The 17,789-nt window shown below is 42.6% G+C and overlaps 1 protein-coding gene and 1 long non-coding RNA gene across 2 annotated transcripts; one reads left to right on the top strand and one right to left on the bottom strand.

The window, feature by feature from the left end:
- The first annotated feature begins 7,178 nt into the window (after positions 1 to 7,178).
- On the top strand, positions 7,179 to 8,507 carry LOC125740779 (uncharacterized). Its single transcript, XR_007397765.1, has 3 exons — positions 7,179 to 7,310; positions 7,399 to 7,424; positions 7,638 to 8,507. It is a non-coding gene; the product is annotated as an uncharacterized LOC125740779 (long non-coding RNA).
- Positions 8,456 to 15,467, bottom strand: LOC125740778 (methionine-R-sulfoxide reductase B2, mitochondrial-like). Its single transcript, XM_049012433.1, has 5 exons — positions 15,245 to 15,467; positions 13,311 to 13,417; positions 12,176 to 12,252; positions 11,352 to 11,499; positions 8,456 to 8,863 (listed from the first exon to the last, which is right to left on the bottom strand). The coding sequence occupies exons 1-5, from the start codon at positions 15,354 to 15,356 to the stop codon at positions 8,759 to 8,761; spliced, it is 549 nt and encodes a 182-aa protein (XP_048868390.1). The 5' UTR covers positions 15,357 to 15,467; the 3' UTR covers positions 8,456 to 8,758.
- Between the last annotated feature and the right edge of the window lie 2,322 nt (positions 15,468 to 17,789).

Below are 17,789 nucleotides of genomic sequence, written 5' to 3'. Positions count from 1 at the left end.
TATTGGCACGATTTATTTTTGTCTTTATTTTGAGACTGAACAGTTATAGTTGTGTATTTGGAAATATGTAAGAAAGTCCTGTATCTGGACTTTGTTTTGACCACACTGTTTTAATAAAAAGTGTTTGTGATATCTTACATCTGCTACAGCTTAAAGCACAACATTTAGTCTACTTCATAAAAAGTACTGAGATATGAATCATGTATTGGTATTGTGCCTGAAAACACAGAGATATGGTTTTTGCTCCATATTGCCCAGCCGTAGCACTATCAGACACCTGAACTTTGAAAATCAACTTCGGACTCCCCACCTACATACTTGCACTGTCATACCTGAAGATATACTACATTGCCCGTTTTATATAACGTTTTGCATACATGTACTCTTTTTTTTTCTTTGTTATGGTGTTATCCTATTGTTATTCTACTATTGTAGTAGTCTATTCTATAACTCTATTGTGAATTTGTTACACCAGCTCTACAAGACACTTCTCCTTATAAGTTTACTATAATTTCAATAGAATTGAATTGAATTAATTGTAATTCTGTTTCAAACCAGTCAAATTTTGAATTACCGTGTACTAGTTATGCAATTGAATGGCTGACACAATGGATGACTGCTTAAAAGTCACATCGGCATAGGCGGTGGTGATTCAAGGGACGCTGGGGGCCCCAGGCAAAGAACTCTATGGGGCCCTCCAACACACCCCACCCGACACGGTAAAATTCATGACCATAGTTTTAGTGTGAGGTCTAAATTAATAACACCCACAAAGACAATTTAATAAACATAATCCCTTTCTTTTCACTTTTGTGAAAAACAGAATACGCAAACGTGACAGATTTGTCGTTGCAATCGACCCAGTTTAGGGGCCCATGAAAGGTCTGCCTGGCCCGTTCTGTGCCGACGCCTCTGGGTATAGCTACCCTGATTTTAGCTCTGACTAAAATAGTTCCAGTGCTAAAAAGCTACCATTAAATCATACAGAGCTACAAATAAATGACAAAAATAAACAAAATGATTCAAATGTTTTGACTGTGGGCCCCCTTAAGTTTCTGTTAAAAGTCAGTGTCCTTCAGTGTGTATGAGGCAAAAGGTGTGCTGAAATTATTTGGGATAATTTGTCTGTTATGTTTGAATTTGCATTGAATTATCACAAGAAATCTAAAGCTGGTGGACCTCAAATGAATACAGGATATGGTACAGAAAATATATTTAATTCAAGGTGCAAATGATTTTTATTAAATGAGGGGTTCCCGTCTTAAAATTATTTATAACGGATTTTTTAATTATATCTTGTATAAAGTTTTAACAACATTTAACTTTAATTATCACTCACCAAAATTCCTTGTCCAAAATTTTGAAAAATGAAATTTAACAGCATATAATACTCGTTTATAACGTTGACAGTATAATTATGTCCTATCTTTGAATCAAACGCTAGTGAATGTCCAGCTATCTTCACAGAATTGTTTAATTCGTTAGTTTAATTCACATTTTGAAAAAACTCGTTCGAGTGAACTAATTATTTATAACATAAGAAATACATTTATATCAATATATAAATTGTGTTAATTTTGTGAATGAGAGACAGGCGAATGAGCAGGTTGCAGTGAAGGCTGAAGCGGAGCCCGGAAGCCGTAAATCCAGGGCAAAGGGATTTATTAAGAGGGCAGACCGACTGACAGGGTACAGACGTCAATGACAAACCTGGGGAAACAGACTTGAACGCAGACTCATATACACAAGACAACAAGCAGAAAATGCAAAACAGCAGGAACACGGAAGGATTCCACACGGGGTTAACTAGGTGGGCGTGGTCCACATGACGGCTGAACGATCGGTCGTGATAGTTAAGAGTACCCAGCATATACATGGTCTTCTGAATTCAACTATACCCACACAAATGTTGATTTTTAAACTCACCATTAATTGGTTTTGCCTATCTATCTATCTATCTATCTATCTATCTATCTATCTATCTATCTATCTATCTATCTATCTATCTATCTATCTATCTATCTATCTATCTATCTATCTATCTATCTATCTATCTATCTATCTATCTATCTATCTATCTATCTATGATGACCGCCCAGCTGACGATGGAGGTTTTCTCCGTCGTGCTAAACTTCAGCAGCTGCATAGATGTGCTGCAGACGTCGCCAAAGCCTCGAAGCTCCGTTCCACGCTCCAGCAACGCATCGCGTCCGTAAATGACCCGTCAGACGTACAACGAAAGACCGATGCTAAAATTCATCATGCATTCTAAGCCAAACAGCCAAATGACCGTATACCCCAATAATGAACATGTTTTAACACCTAACCTCGAAGCGTCAGCCGTCAGTGATCTGATGTATTGACTTGCATTTTGACTAATTTCAATTTTATAATGAACTCGAATTAAAAATTTCTAACACAGCCCAACAAATGTTTTGTCCGCAAATGCCATCCATGTCATTGTAATATAAAACGAGTAGCCTAAAACATCCAGGTTGCTTGACTCCGTTTATTTTGTAAATCAAGCTTATGTGTCAAAACATGTCTAAAACCTCACACTGACTACAGTAGAATTACTTAAAAAATAAATATTCAGTCATGAATAGACGGTTTTTGAGACGGTTTAAAAAATTCATTGACGAACCTTATGTTTGTAAATTGCAAAATATAAAACAAGCAGTAAATTATGGACATAGTGTAAATGCATGGTTTAATGTCATTGAGTTATTACTGAAAGTATCAAGTATATGTTTTTTTTACGCACCATCTTAGGTAAAAAAAAATGTACCATTGCTTATTGCTGTGACTGTACCCTTGTAATTATTCCTTTTAAGGTAGAGAAATTGACTCTGAGGAACATTTTTGTACCATAGATGGTAAAGAATTTTCACCATTTTTTTCTGAAAGTGTACGATCGGCAAGGATTACACTGATTTAGTCAATCATATTCTAATCGATTGAAGACATTAGACACTGCAGATTCTTTATAGACCATACTCTTTGTACTATTTATTAATATCTATCAACTTACCCAAAATGGAATTTGAAGCTTAAAAAAAATACAGTTACGGAAAAAAGACTAGAAGTTTATTGGACTGAATAAGCTGTTATGAAAACTACTTGGGTTTAAGTTCCGAGTTGATCTGAGGTGTTAGAGGTACCATTTAAACTCTTCTTGATCTTTTTGTGTTTGAAAACTGGTTCGTTTACAGTCCCAATAAATGACTACTAAGTTACTACTTTGGCTTAATGTGTAAAAATATATGGAACCAAACCAAGGTCAGATAAAGAGTCACAAGTGTCATTAATAAGCAAAGTTTATAGGATGGATGGACGGAGAAGATGTTAGTCGGTAGGAAGGAGCCACTGAAACTCTTCTTGCTGCCCTGTGGTGTTATGAACCTCTGCCTGATGGTCCCGCAAAAACGTGTATCGTTGAAATGATGATAGTCTTTGATTGTAATTGTGCCGCCCCCTCCTCCCCCACCTCCAGCATTCTCTGCCTGTGTCACTGATTGAACCTTCTTAATGACACACTTACACCCCCCCACCCCCCACCCCTGCAGAACACCAACAGAAAACAAGATCGCACTGGGTATCGCCGAGCTGCAGAACATGGCTAATTGTCTGTTGCAGAAAACAGGATCTGAACTTCTTCCTATATCAACCGGGAAAAAAAAATACAGAAAAAATGTTCCTTTGGTGCCCAGTAGGTGTCGCCACTGCCCATCTTGTCCATCAGTACTGCTGCAAGGTCATTCAATTCATCCAATAAACCTCGCTTATTAATGACACCTGCACTTGTCACTTAAAAAATTCTAAATAAAACATGCTCCAAATGCCTGATATTTTCTAATTAGTGGAAATGGAATAGAGATACTTTACAGAACCCTGTGGAGAGATTTTTCAGATTTTCATTTGGCACTTTTCTGCTCATGAGCACTACCCACAAACATGAAAGGCCTTCAGAAAGTCTGGGTAGTGCATTTACGCCACGCTGAGAGTTACACGTCGCGTCAGCACTAACGTTAACTGTACGTAATCAGTAAAATAATGCAACAGTTTCTAGCGTAGATCTCACCTCTCAGTCCATCTCCAACCTGCATGAAACCCACCTCCATCCTGAGTCCCGGAAACGACGTCATATTGTACGGAAAACACACGATTGCATCTGAATGGACACAAAATTAGCGATCTGTTGCGAGCTGATTCGGAGTGATTCAGAGTGTTTTGCGTTCCATATTGTCATATGTTAAGCGCTTGTTCACCTGTATCTTCATATGTGAAGAACACAATCAGCCACCATATTCAAATCACCTTTCTTTATACTGTAAATGGTGTTTCAAAAGCTCCAGTATGCTAAATGATTACTTTTCCCAAGAAATGATGCGCATACATAGACAAGGATTATAAGTGATGGGTTTAAGTCAATAAGGCGGTCAATACGCCCACGGATGGTTTTGACTAAACCACCACTGCACCAGTATTGTAATGAGGGACAATGTCTAAGTGCCAGATGTGTGTTTTTCAGCCTGGGGGGTTTATTGGATCTTTATGTCTTTATGCAAATCTGTAATGGACTGACACTGGGCTGGGATGCACAGTTACATGAATCGAAGACTAGTTACATATGCATTGATTACTGATGAATATAGAGCTCAGTTAATTAATTTATTAATATTTTCATAAGATTTGCAGAGCAAATATACTGGGGTCCACATCCCAAGCGATTGGGAATCCATAAGGTTCAGAACCAAAACAATCAACGCAGATTTGCGTAATGACTTGTGATGAGTGTGTAAATGCAGTGTTGGCAGTAAGAGCATGTTGATTTGTTAGCAAAAGCTGCAAAATCATGTTTTGATGTAATAATAATAATAACAATAATAATAATATATAATAATGGATTCTTATGCTATTCTCTTTATTAACATTCAAATTTCAGTTATTCAGTGGTCACATGGTTCACAAAAACTCTTTCTGTCTCATGTCTGTTGAAGCTCTCGAGCTTCCTCAGTAGAAGCATGGTGGTTTTACATAGAGATGGAAGAAAGAAAATAGTTGAACACCCTGGACATTGCGGTGTCAATTTCTTGATGTACATGAGATTTTTTTTATTTTTGCAATACCACCCCAGACCAGTAGAAGGCGATAATGGTTACAGTGCGACCTTTTTCCTAAACTTCACAGATGAGATCTGCACCCAGGCACTTCTTAAATTGTGACTCACCACAGAAAACATCTTCACTCTGGGCCGAAGGACCTTCGCATGAGCACTTTAATTAATATTGATTTATGTGGATGTAGCCGAGCATACCTGAATTAATGAGGTACTGAAGGGGGAGTGTGTGTTGTTTTCATGTACACTGACGTTCAACAACTGAAGTACTGTCACGCCAAGCTGTGCATCGGGAGTGCACCCTTAAACATACCACACGTTTGTCTTTATTTATTAATTCATTCAGCAGAAGCTTTCATCCAATGCAACATACAACTGGGTTTAGTGCCGTGCTCACGGGCCAAAGCAGCACCAAAGCTGACTGATGCAGCGACATTATAGATTTATGTGATTTCATCCAAGAAGTAAACAAATTTTAAAGCTTTTATGGCTTTTAGAATTTTGCTATGTGTATGTTAACATTAGCGATGCTGAAGCTCTGCGACTTTCCGGCTGCATTATGGTTGCTGTTCTATTTCAGGAAAAACCACAGTTATCTGCATTGTTATGCTACACTTTTACTAAACACGAGAACAATGGAGGAGGAGAAGGGATTAACAAAGGTAATGTCGGCACGGGGGGCAGCATGGTGGTGCAGTGGTTAGCACTGTTGCCTCACTCCTCTGGGACCCGGGTTCGAGTCTCCGCCTGGGTCACATGTGTGTGGAGTTTGCATGTTTTCCCCATGTCATCGTGGGGTTTCCTCCGGGTACTCCGGTTTCCCCCCACAGTCCAAAAACATCCTGAGGCTAATTGGACTTGCTAAATTGCCCATAGGTGTGCATGTGTGAGTGACTGGTGTGTGAGTGTGCCCTGCGATGGGCTGGCCCCCCATCCTGGGTTGTTCCCTGCCTCGTGCCCATTGCTTCCGGGATAGGCTCCGGACCCCCCACGACCTAGTAGGATAAGCGGTTTGGAAAATGGATGGATGGATGGATGGATGTCGGCACGGTACGTCCCATCTAAAGTCTGCAATCCTGAAAGGTCAGTATATGTGTCTGAGGAGGCGAAGCCTCACCGGAGTTTATGTTTCAGTTTGTACTTGGACAGCAGCGAAGGAACTGCACACGTCTGTCAGCATCTATTCACGTTAATCAGGCAAATCTAAAACCGGTAGTGTCTCTCGTACCATCAGAGGTGAAAACCACGGTAACACTAACATTGATGGTGCCCCTAAAGCAGGGTTGGTCAGTGTTATCCGGAAAGGAAAATCTTCCAGATGTGTGCCGAGAGCGATCAGACAGCTGCTTTATCCGCGATAATACCCGTTCCAAAACCAAAAAGTCCCAAGGAATTGCATGAGTTCCGCTCAGATCCCTCGTGATGAAAATTATTGGGAAACTTTTATAAGCTAAAGTTGTCTCTGATTGATGGCAAATTAGACCCACTACAGTTTGCTTATCAAGCTGGCAGGTGTGAAGGATGTGAAGCTCTTCATCCTTGACAGAACGTAGAAGCATCCAGAGACGCCAAAATCTCACGTGAGACTTTTATTTGCGTTCTTCTCTTCACCATGGGTTTCATACCATGGGTTAGAACCGCTGACCTAAAGGTTATCCCAAAAACTTGCGTACACACTGGCACTTTGTGGATAAGACTGCCCCTCCCGATCGATCTAAAGCCATTCCCCCAACAACAACAACAGAGCCATCAGATTGTCATTGAGTTCTAGGTCTCGAGCTTTTAACTCGCAAACCCTGAGAGGACATGCACACTCCACACACCCAGACCTGGGGTAGGATTCGAACCCCCAACTCTGGAGGTTTTAACCCACACTGCCAAGAGCGAAACTGTGGGTCAAGAATTGCGGGGGGGTCAAGGTCTCCACCCATTCAGGGGTTGTAATGACCGGTTTTAATTGTTGGGGGCGGGGGTTACAACCCATTCACACTGCTACCCAAACAAGCTACGCTTGTGCTTTGTTACTTAGCAAGATTATGATGCTCCGCCCATGTACTGCGTTCCTATTCCACATGAACACAATTTATTCTCTGCCAGTATGACCCGGCTGTTGCATATTTGTGATAAACACGTAAATTGTAAGCTGCGGTGCTTAGTCCTGTTCTCAGCTTCAAGAAATGACCTGTGAAAGGTAAGAAACGTTGCTACCACCTACGTCAACATCAAACGCTTTGAGATTGAAGCATTTTAAAAGTCAGTTTCCTTTTGTTTTTATGCAGTGGAGATAATTCTTGTCCAGAGGCATGTAAGTATATACTTCCATATTTCTAGTTTTTGGTGAAAATTTCACCGTTCGTCGATTTACATGGTGGTGTTAGAAGCAAACAGTTTAAATAAATGCAGAAATTAAAAATCCAGATAGCCATGGCGATGCTTACATAGTTAACGTTAAGGTGCATGAACTGTTCTATTCACATGAGAATATTGTCAACAGTAAAATTTCTTTCTTTCTTGCCAGGGTATATTGGTGAATGGTTTCGCTATTTTCTGTTTGGGGTCTGGGTCTTAGATATTGCTTTGATATTTTTGATAATGCATTTAAGTATAAAAATACAACAGATTAAGATGAGGCTGGAGCGAGATGATTGGCTGGTGAGCGACGAGAAAGAACAGCTTCGTGGGTCACAGTGATGCCGCCAAGCTAAAAGCCGCAGGACGCGATGGAATGCAGTGCTGATCCGGGAGAGCCATCCTTCCCCAAAGCATTCAGGGACTCTCCAACCACTCACCCAGGGCAGGCTTGTGCTGAGGCAGGCAGCCAATGTCTACAATCTCTTTGGAAACGTCTTACTCAAAACTGGGCTCGATTTAATCAATAAAAGTAAATTGCCATTAGCTGCATGTTGATCATGTATAATCATGTATGATCGCTGATCACATAGCAAATCAGATTTTAATTTATCTTCATGGTGCATTTACAATATCATTGATGATGATGTCATATTGCAAAGGAAAAGCGTGAGACAATCTATTGTTGTATTATTATTGATGCATCAGTGATTATATTTTGCATGTTATGGAGCATCTTGCTCTTGGAAGGACTGAAAATGTTGACAACTCAAAGCCATTTCTGCAAAATGCAACTAACAGTTGCTACTGAGCTGAACTTAACCACAGCCTCGTGTATTTTTAGAGTATTTTTAGTGCTTTGTGAGACAGTCATATCTGTGTCACATGCTCCTCCTTATTGCTCCTCCTGAGTACATGGCACATTACTCAGCATGAATGTATTCTAACTTTGTTTTAAAACCGAAACAAAAATTTGCAGACGACCGATGTTGATAAAATGCCTGTAATGTAAAATGAACAATACAATTTCTGACTTCAGTCCACTTGTAACATGTCGTTCTTACTCATTAGAAAACCACAGGAAATGAAATGTGGAGAGGTACTGGGGGGGGAGAAAGCGAGAAACCAAGCTCGACTTGTAATGCTAACACTAATAATTGTCATGCACTATAAGCAACGATGGTGAGCAGGGAGCTACATAAAAACTTTGTGACGTTTAAGTGTAGGTTTTCAGATGAGGAATAAGACAAACATGGGTGTCTCAGTGGAATTCCCCTTTTTTCAATGACACTACTTAACTTTGGGTTTGAAATTCAGGGCCAAGCTGTTGATGCAGAATCGCTGGCCCGTGGGGTCCGGTCCATCGTCAAACACGTGACCTAGATGTGCATCGCACTGTAAAAACAAGGCAACAGGGCTGTGTGAACAAAGGACACCATCACCATATCGCACTCATTTTCACCCTTTACATATATTGTTTTTAAAATAGACCATTTTGCGACCCAAATTGCACCACGAAGAGACACTAGTTACAGTACGGTTCAAGCAAGCCAAGATCATGCGAGGATCAGACAGGGTTCACACAAGACACGGGCAAATACACACAACTATAATCATAACTACTACAACAACAACAATACAAGGGCTATTTACAATGACATACACTGGGCTATATACAGTACACGCGCTCGCGAGGCATGCTGGGATATGTAGATCTTACTGGTGCTACACTGCCCCCTCCTCAAAGGTCGACCATCCTGCCCACCACCACCCCTAGTCCCCACCTCAGTTCAGAAGCAAGTCCCAGGGGTCCACTGGCAGCTGCCAGTGCATCGCCTCCAACAACAGAGGGCCGTTCTCTCTGGCAGGGCTTAACTGCTGGTAGGGGCTGCTGGCATGTCAGATCCCCCCCACCACTGACCCTTCCTTTTGCGCACTTTAGGGGGATTGGGTAGCCCTTCCCGGGGTCTTCCTGGCCAGGCAATACCACTCCCAGGGACTCCCACAGCCAGGCCCCCTCCTGGCCCTGGCCTTTCTCCCTACCCCGCTTAGTGGGGTCCTGATGTTGGGCAACAGGCTGGTCCTGCCGCGGGCCTCCTGCTCACTGGGTCGGCCCTGCACAGCCACTCCTGCTCCGGGGGGGTAGCCTCTTGGAGATGTGCCAAGTGGGCCTCCTCCTTGCGCCCTTCATGGAGGTCCTTCATGTGCTGGGCCTCCAGAGTAAGGAACACCCGCTCATGGTCCCGCATCCTGGTCTACACCTCCTGGAGCTCACAATGCTTCTGGGCCAGCTGGGTTTCTAAACCACAATATGCCTCCTCCTGGCCAAGCCGTGCCATCTCGATGCCCCGTAATGCCGCCTCCACTGCCTCGACCAGGCACACCTGGCGGTCGCGCTCCTGCTCCCTTCTCCTCCTGCTCCTGCTCCCTGCTGGCCAGCTTGCTGTGCAGCTGCTCCCTTCCCCTACTGCTCCTGCTCCACGGACTCCCACAGCTGCTCCCAGTCCTGATGGTCCCGCTTCTGCTGCTCGTCAAGCTCGCTGTGTTCCCGGGCTAACTGGGCCTCCCAGCTTCGGCAAGCCTCCTCATGCTCATGCATAGCAGCCTCTGCCTGCTTGTGCCTGCAGCCAGGGTCACGCTACAGCTCCTCGTGGCTAACAAGCGGAGAGCACTCAATGGCGGTTGAACGACCATAGTCCGCAGAAGAACCCGCCTTCGTCGCACGATGATGCTGTTGATGATAATCTTGGATGGAGCGGATGGTGCCTTCTTCACTCCAGCATCCCCTAAACATCAGCCGGCAGCTCTGGTGTGGGTGTCCGGTCAGTGGGGCACCCAGTGTCCTTCTCCCCTGCAGCACCCGCAGATGACCAGAGTCGTCCTCATCCGAGAAGCACTGCTGCTCGTGGCCTGCCAGGCTGGAACAGGCTTGCCGGATGATGTCGAAGATCGCCTGCTCCAGCAGCGCCAGTGCGATCGCTTCTGTCCACCAATGTCACGCCGGGCGGACTGAGGCAGCATGAGAGAAGCAAAGGACGAGGAGACTTGCTTGCCGGGACAAAACACACTCTTTATTATACTCCATAACAGGACTGTAACCGGCACCCAACGAACAGTGAACTCAAATGTAACAGGGAAACACAACGTGGGCAGACACCGAACTGTAAGGTGCATACATGGTGGGGGACTTACACAAGCTTAGATCATGCGAGGATGGGACTTGGTCCACACAAGACACGTGCACGCGACAATAGGGAAGTACAAATTTCCACTAACACGTCCGTGAGAATCGGCACGGTATGTTGGCATCGATCGCCAGCAGAATTAGAATTTGCTTGCTTAAATCTACATTTCGAATCCATTCCATTTAGCCATTCTATAGTACTTTCAATGAGAGATTTGAAATTTTCAAGCTCCTAATTATCGGGAATTCATTAATACATCATGATTCACGATACTACTAATCCATGCATATTGTCGCAGATCACCAGTTCTTTTATGCCTCCCTGCAGGTCGCATAATTTACAATGGAAAATCGTCTCTTTCTGGTTCAGCTTCGGTACGGCTGGGTTCTTGGTGGCAGTGGGAAAAGGGCCACAGTTGTTGTTCTTACCCACACAGAATAGGTAAAATCTAATCGTGGAACTAGCAAATGTGATAATTGTGCAAAGAAAGGATGCTGCCAAACATCATGTATCATGATTTTGCACTAGCACACAAGACTTGGTGAAAATGTCTCCATTCAATATGAAAAACACTGCATAGATCCATCCATCCATCGTTCATAACTGCTCATCTAGCCTAGCATCAAAATCAAAGCAAGGTCAAGCTAAAATTTCTCCTTCGGCATGACATGACAGTGATGATTTGCCATGTAGCAGACCTGTTTGCATATCACCTCCGTCGCCTCACTGCCTAGCGAGTTGTCAGGTCTTCGCAAAATGTTGGCATGACTCTCGTCATGTTCCCATGTCCCATGGGCCTGGGTGAATGATGGCCACCCTGTCCCAGAGTTATACTTGGACTTGGAGCTGAAAAAGGACGTGAGATCAGGTTAAAGACCCCACATGACAGGGCTCTTCAAATCTGGGCCTCGATTCCAAATCCAGGCCTTGTTTTCAGATCTCCCAGGTAGTTATTATAATAATTACAGATTCTGATTGGTCAGAGGCTTCACACCTGGCTCACAGGTAAAGGAAGGCTGGAAAACCAGCAGTGCTCGGACCTCGAGGACCGTGATCCGAATAACCCTGCCATATGAGATATCAATACTGAAAATCAGCCTGCATAACTTGAACCTACCACCAGGTGGCAAATGGCTATTCTATTTGAAAGTGCAGCCAACTGCAAACAAATGATTAACAGGCACAAATGATGTAGCTCTGCAGTTGCTTTAATCTGCAAGACAATGTTGAGATTAGCAAATACCAATACAATGAAAGTCCCAGCAAATGCGGAAGTACTTTTTGACTATATAATAGATATAAAGGTTTTGTCCCTCCTATCGGTAAACTCAGGTTGCTATGAAAATAATAAAGATTTACTGACACGCTTTTCATATTCAATTATTTTGCATGAAATGTCTGTGCTCATCAAGGATATTGTGTATGAGGAATACAGAGTCAATTAAATATTATTATTAGTATTGTTTTTGCAGCAGTGGCAAAGCACAAGAGTACAGGCGGAGTTTGACTGAGAGATCTTTACCTGAAGAGAGGAATGTCACAGCAGACACAGTGGTACATGCCTTCCTCAGTGTGGTTCAAATAGATCCCACTGAATGGCTGGGTAGAGAAGCGGGTAGTGAGAGATTTAGATGTGTTTCAAAAGCCCTTGCACGTCCAAACCAGGGCAATCAATCCCATTAAGGTCAGCTGGGCAGATTCAAGAGGACCCTGGAAAGCTTATGGCAGTGTTCTTCACCCCCAGTCCTTGGGGACTAACAGACAATCCAGTTTTTTTGCAAAACTATGGACTATCTGGGGTCCCAGAGGACTAGTTTAAGAAGCACTAGCTTAGGGCATACTCCAAGTAAGAGATGAGTATTCACTTGTGGGTTATGGTTCTGCGACATATTTTCATACTCCGCTGCCTCATAAAACAACACTCTAGTCCTACCTTGAACTTTAGCCATAACCCTCTGTACTAAGTTAGTGTCCTGCACTGTATCATCACAAAAGGAGGGAGAAGCAAGATGCTACCTTCAGGAAGGACTGACAACACAACTAAACAGAACCGAAAGGACTGCAAGGGGTCAAAACAGAAATAGCAGGTATAACAAGAGGAATCAAAGGCTTCCTTGGGCTACCTAACACCAGGGCAAGGTTCAGGGAACCTAAACAAATGACACACTAAACTACAGTAGTGATGAAAACTGTAGAAACACTTCTAGTTTTTAGAGATTGCAGAACTTGATTCAACTGTTGCTCCAGATACTTATTTATTCTTCCAATGTATGATATTCATAACATTCTTTGAATGCCAAAAATGCTGTTTCCACAATTTTGGCCACTAGTGTACGAGGGGAAACAGAACATCGCCAACATTCACCACTACAATGGCTAATATTTACATCTACAGTGACTGGGCTAAGAGGTAAGGCACAGGCAGGAACATATATGCACTAATAATGAGGGCTGTGTGAGGGACAGGTGTGGGACAAAACAAGTGACTAACCATTAGGGAACACACGTAATGGGGAACAGTTAAAGGTTACTCAAAACAAGAGGAGGATACAGGATGGTCAACACAGACACCTGGAAACCTTTCGGCAGAACAGGGAACAAGACATGACAGACAGACAGATCATGATGCACTGGTTCAGTGAAAGACTTGAACTCACCATCTCTGTGCCTTTCTCCCTTGTTACCACATACTGTTCTGGGGTAAGCTTCTTCTTCCAGTCTACAGTTACTTGTGTATCATCGTATCGTGTGAGAGACTGCAATCCTATAGGGCAAAACGTGGTTTAAAAACATAATCATTTAATAAGGACCGTATTATTCTATGCATTACCCAAATATCATATCTTCAGATCGTTGACTCATTAGATTGATCATTTAGCACTGTTAGCACTGTTAGCCAATGTTAGCCAGGATAAGAGAAAAAACATTGTTATATAAATTATACCTAATATACACTCACTGAGGACTATATTAGAAACATTATACAGTACTAATACTGGGCAGGACCTCTATTTGCTCTGAAAACAGCTTCACTTTTTCATGGCATGGATTCCACTAGAAGATGGAAACATTCATTTCATATTCTGCTCCATTCTCACATGATTGCATCACAATTTCTGCAGAGTTTTCAGCTGCATGTCTGTGCTGCGAACCTGCCATTCTACCACATCCTAAAGGTCTTCTACTGAATTTATATTGGGTTAATGAGAAGGCCATTGAAGAGCACTGGACTGATTGCCATGTTCATAAAACCAGTTCGAGACAACTTTTGCTTTGTGACAAGGTGCATTATTTTGCTTGAAGTAGAAGACAAATAAATTGTGGGCATGAAGGGATGCACATGACCAGCAACGATAATCAAATAGGCTGTGGCATTCAAGTGATGATCAATTGATATATACAGGCCCAAAGTGAGACAAGAAAACATTCCCTACGCCATTTTACACCACCACCACTACCCTGGATTACTGAGACATGGATTCATGTGCTTCAGCAGAAATTGAGAGTCATCAGACCAGGCTACATTTTTCTAGTCAAGTATCTAGTTGGGTGACTGCAGCCTCATCTTCCTGTTTATGACTGACATGGCTTTCAGCTGTAGCAGCCCATTTGCCTCAAGCTTTACCATGTTGTTCGTTTTGAGATGCTTTTCTGCTCTCCACAGTTATACAGAAAGGTTCTCTGAGTTACCACAGCCTTTCTGTCGCTCCAACCAGTCTGGCCATTCTTGTCTTATCTCTCGCATCAACAAGGCACTTCCCTCCACAAAGCTGCTGCTCTCTGGATGTATTTTTTCACACTTCTCTAAGTAAACTCTAGGAACTAGGAACCGGTGTGCGTCAGCCTGCCTGGAACCAACCATCATGCCGTGATCAAAATTACCGAGATCACATTTGTTCCCGATTTTGGCTTTCGATGTGAACATTGACTATAGGTCCTGAGCGGTATATGTATGGTTGCATGCACTACTGTGGTTGCATGCCACAAGATTGGCTGCATGTGCCACGCCCACACATTTGAATACATAAGACAAAAATAGTCAGATGATGCTTCTAGATGCACAGGTGGGAAAATGCCTGCGCTTGCCTAGATTTCATGTTATATTTCATCTTTATTGAGGAAAAAAAACGTTTTGCCTGCCAGAAAAGGCATTCCATTACATATTAATTTCGTCTCACACTAGACAGTGAAAACATGTCTGCACACACACGCACACGCATTTACATGTATGTAACAGTGTTATTACCTTGCAATGCTATTCATGTAGCTAATTTTAGGTTTGTCATGGAATCATATATTTATATAGTGCCTTTCTCACAATCAAAGATACTTTACAATACAGACAAATTCAATATAATACAGTACAGACTCCACACACAGCAATAGCAAAACAACGACGACGAAAACACAAGCAAAAAAAATATACTTTTCTTTTTTTTTCTTTAAAGTCACTTGAGTAAATGTACCATGTTAACACCCACCTCTAGAGTATTGGACAAACACAAAAGACATTGGTATTAACATGGATGAAGCTACTTTAGTTTTCCATTTAAGCAAATTTTCTTCTCTGAGGCAGAAGTAAGACGCATACCTGAAGTCATGCAAACTGGACGAACTATTTGCACACAGTTCCTGGATAGAGTTACCTCAACTGGCACTTTCCAAAATACGAGTCTGACACAGCGAATGAAAGAACATGCCATTTTTCCACCTGCAATGCGGGTCAGCGGACTGGAAGAGTCCAATTCTTTACTCCCCTGCCAGGAAGTATAGGAGTGGGAGCTCAGTATTGCCAAACCAACTGCGAGTTACTGGTAGAGACCACAGGACATAGGTCACAGTGCATTAACCTGACACTCCTACTTTGTAGCATAAGTTAACCCAGAATTTTATTAATGCAATATCCCATGTGATTAAAGTAATTATGTTAATTATCATTTTGATGTTGAATTAATTCATTTGATTTAAAATTTATTTAATTTTTTTACAGTTTTTTGTATTGTTGCTAATGATGATGTGGGGCGGCACACCTCTGGGACCCGGGTTCAAGTCTCCGCCTGGGTCACATGTGTGCGGAGTTTGCATGTTCTCCCCATGTCGTCGTGGGGTTTCCTCCGAGTACTCTGGTTTCCCCCCACAGTCCAAAAACATGCTGAGGCTAATTGGAGTTACTAAATTGCCCATAGGTGTGCATGTGTGAGTGAATGGTGTGTGAGTGTGCCCGGCGATGGGCTGACCCCCCATCCTGGGTTGTTCCTTACATCGTGACCATTGCTTCCAGGATAGGCTCCGGACCCCCCGTAACCAAGTAGGATAAGCGGTTTGGAAAATGGATGGATGGATGGATGGTGCGCATGCAGTATTAAGACAGTAAGGTGTTGAATTTACAGTTACCTGTAAGTTAATAGTATGATTAAATTCATTGTCAGTTCAATACACAAGATATAGCTGCTTTGTTTAGTAGTATAATGTGATTACTAGTAGTTTCCTGCAGGAGATGGATCTGGCCTTTGTAGAACATGTCATGGTCACCCTCAGGAAGAGACGCTTCACCTCAGTTTTAAGTCCAGCTATAAAAATTTTAAAGTGAGAGAAGAATATGTTCAAAACTCATGAAGACAGCTTTAGAAAGGCAGGAAGTTGGCTGAGCGCATCTGTCTGCCGCTGATTAGGAAGGTGGCAGAGGCCCTGTAAAACTGGCAGCTCCCTTCTGACTTCACACACTTTCAAAAACCACACCGACCCTTTCTGGAATAAACTCGCGGTGAGTCTGAGGTTTTTCACTTCAGTCACTAAAATTCATTTTCAGCCCTTATTCCGTTGTATGTTATTTTCAGTTTTTTTTTTCAAGAAAAAGGTCATGACACACAGTTCCATGTTAATGTGAAGAGTTTATTCCATCGTCAGGTCAATAATGTAAAGCGCTTTGGGTGTTTTGAAAAGCACTATATATATGTAACATTCATTCATTCATTCATTCATTCAATAATAATCTAGTTTCCAGCAGGTTTCCCTCTTGACACCGTAACGCCAACACAGGAAGCCAAACACTGGCGTAAAGTTCACCCAGAATTCTAGCTGTTAATTTTCACTGTTCTTTTCATTCTGCTGATCATCAGCTGACATAAGTCACTTGGAGGAAAACGCTATTCGCTTGCTTCCACCCACGGTTCTGGAGGTTCTGGAGATGCTCTGGAATGTTCCCTGAACCCTGTTCTCCATGCTAGGATTGCTTTAACCTGTGTGCCACTTTTTATAGAGTTATTGACTATGATCGAGGCACAGATGCAGGTGCATATGAGGCAGAGCCATTGGAAATAAGAAATTTGTTAAACAAATGTGAAGATTGCATGTGATTCATTGTGTGTTGGTTTGTGCAGGAGGTGTGAAATAAAGCCAAACGTCTAGTAACTTATAACCAATAGTCAACAGTCCACACACTTGTAGCACATGAGGTTTTCCTGTACCTGAGAGACTGTAAGCTCTGCTGCACGTCGAACACTAGAAGAGGCCATCTAGCACAAGAAGCTGGCAACCACTGGACGTCAGTCAGAGTCCAGAACACGAGCACTGGGTAAAGGTCAGAGTTAGAGAAGGCCGAGATTCTTCTTATCGCAATGCTGTATTGTAAAGAACAGTGTTACACATTAACCGCCTGCTCCGGGTCATGAAGGTTGTGTTGAACCTGCTAGAGAAAAAGTGTCTGTTGCTAGGCAGAATATAAAAAGGAGGAAGGAGTCTTGGAGACTCTGTTCAGCACTGCTGTTTGTTAAATAAACCAACGACAAATGAAGCGCGAAGGAATGAAGCCTAGCTGAGTCAACGGAGCAGCATATTGAGGAAACCCATTTCCGATTTGGGTTACTACTGCCATCTAGTGGTGTATCAGAGGATTGCCAGTGCAATGAGAAATGTTTGGCAATGCACGCTCCTAACCTTAAAAGACAGTCATGATGACAGTGGAGTAGACCTGTGAGAAGCAGGGTGGCCACCTAATCCATATCAGGGAGACACTATGAGCTATTCTAAGTTTTACAAACTACTTTAAAACTGTGAGGCTCCTGTGCTTGGCTAACTATTTCAATTCTTCTTGTGCTGCGACTGGTTTGTTTCCTTGACTGAAAGACTCTAGTTGC

Source organism: Brienomyrus brachyistius, chromosome 4, assembly GCF_023856365.1.
Source record: "Brienomyrus brachyistius isolate T26 chromosome 4, BBRACH_0.4, whole genome shotgun sequence".
Lineage (NCBI taxonomy): Eukaryota > Metazoa > Chordata > Actinopteri > Osteoglossiformes > Mormyridae > Brienomyrus > Brienomyrus brachyistius.
The sequence above is the reverse complement of the archived record's forward strand: the minus strand, read 5'-3'. Positions and strand labels throughout refer to the sequence as shown.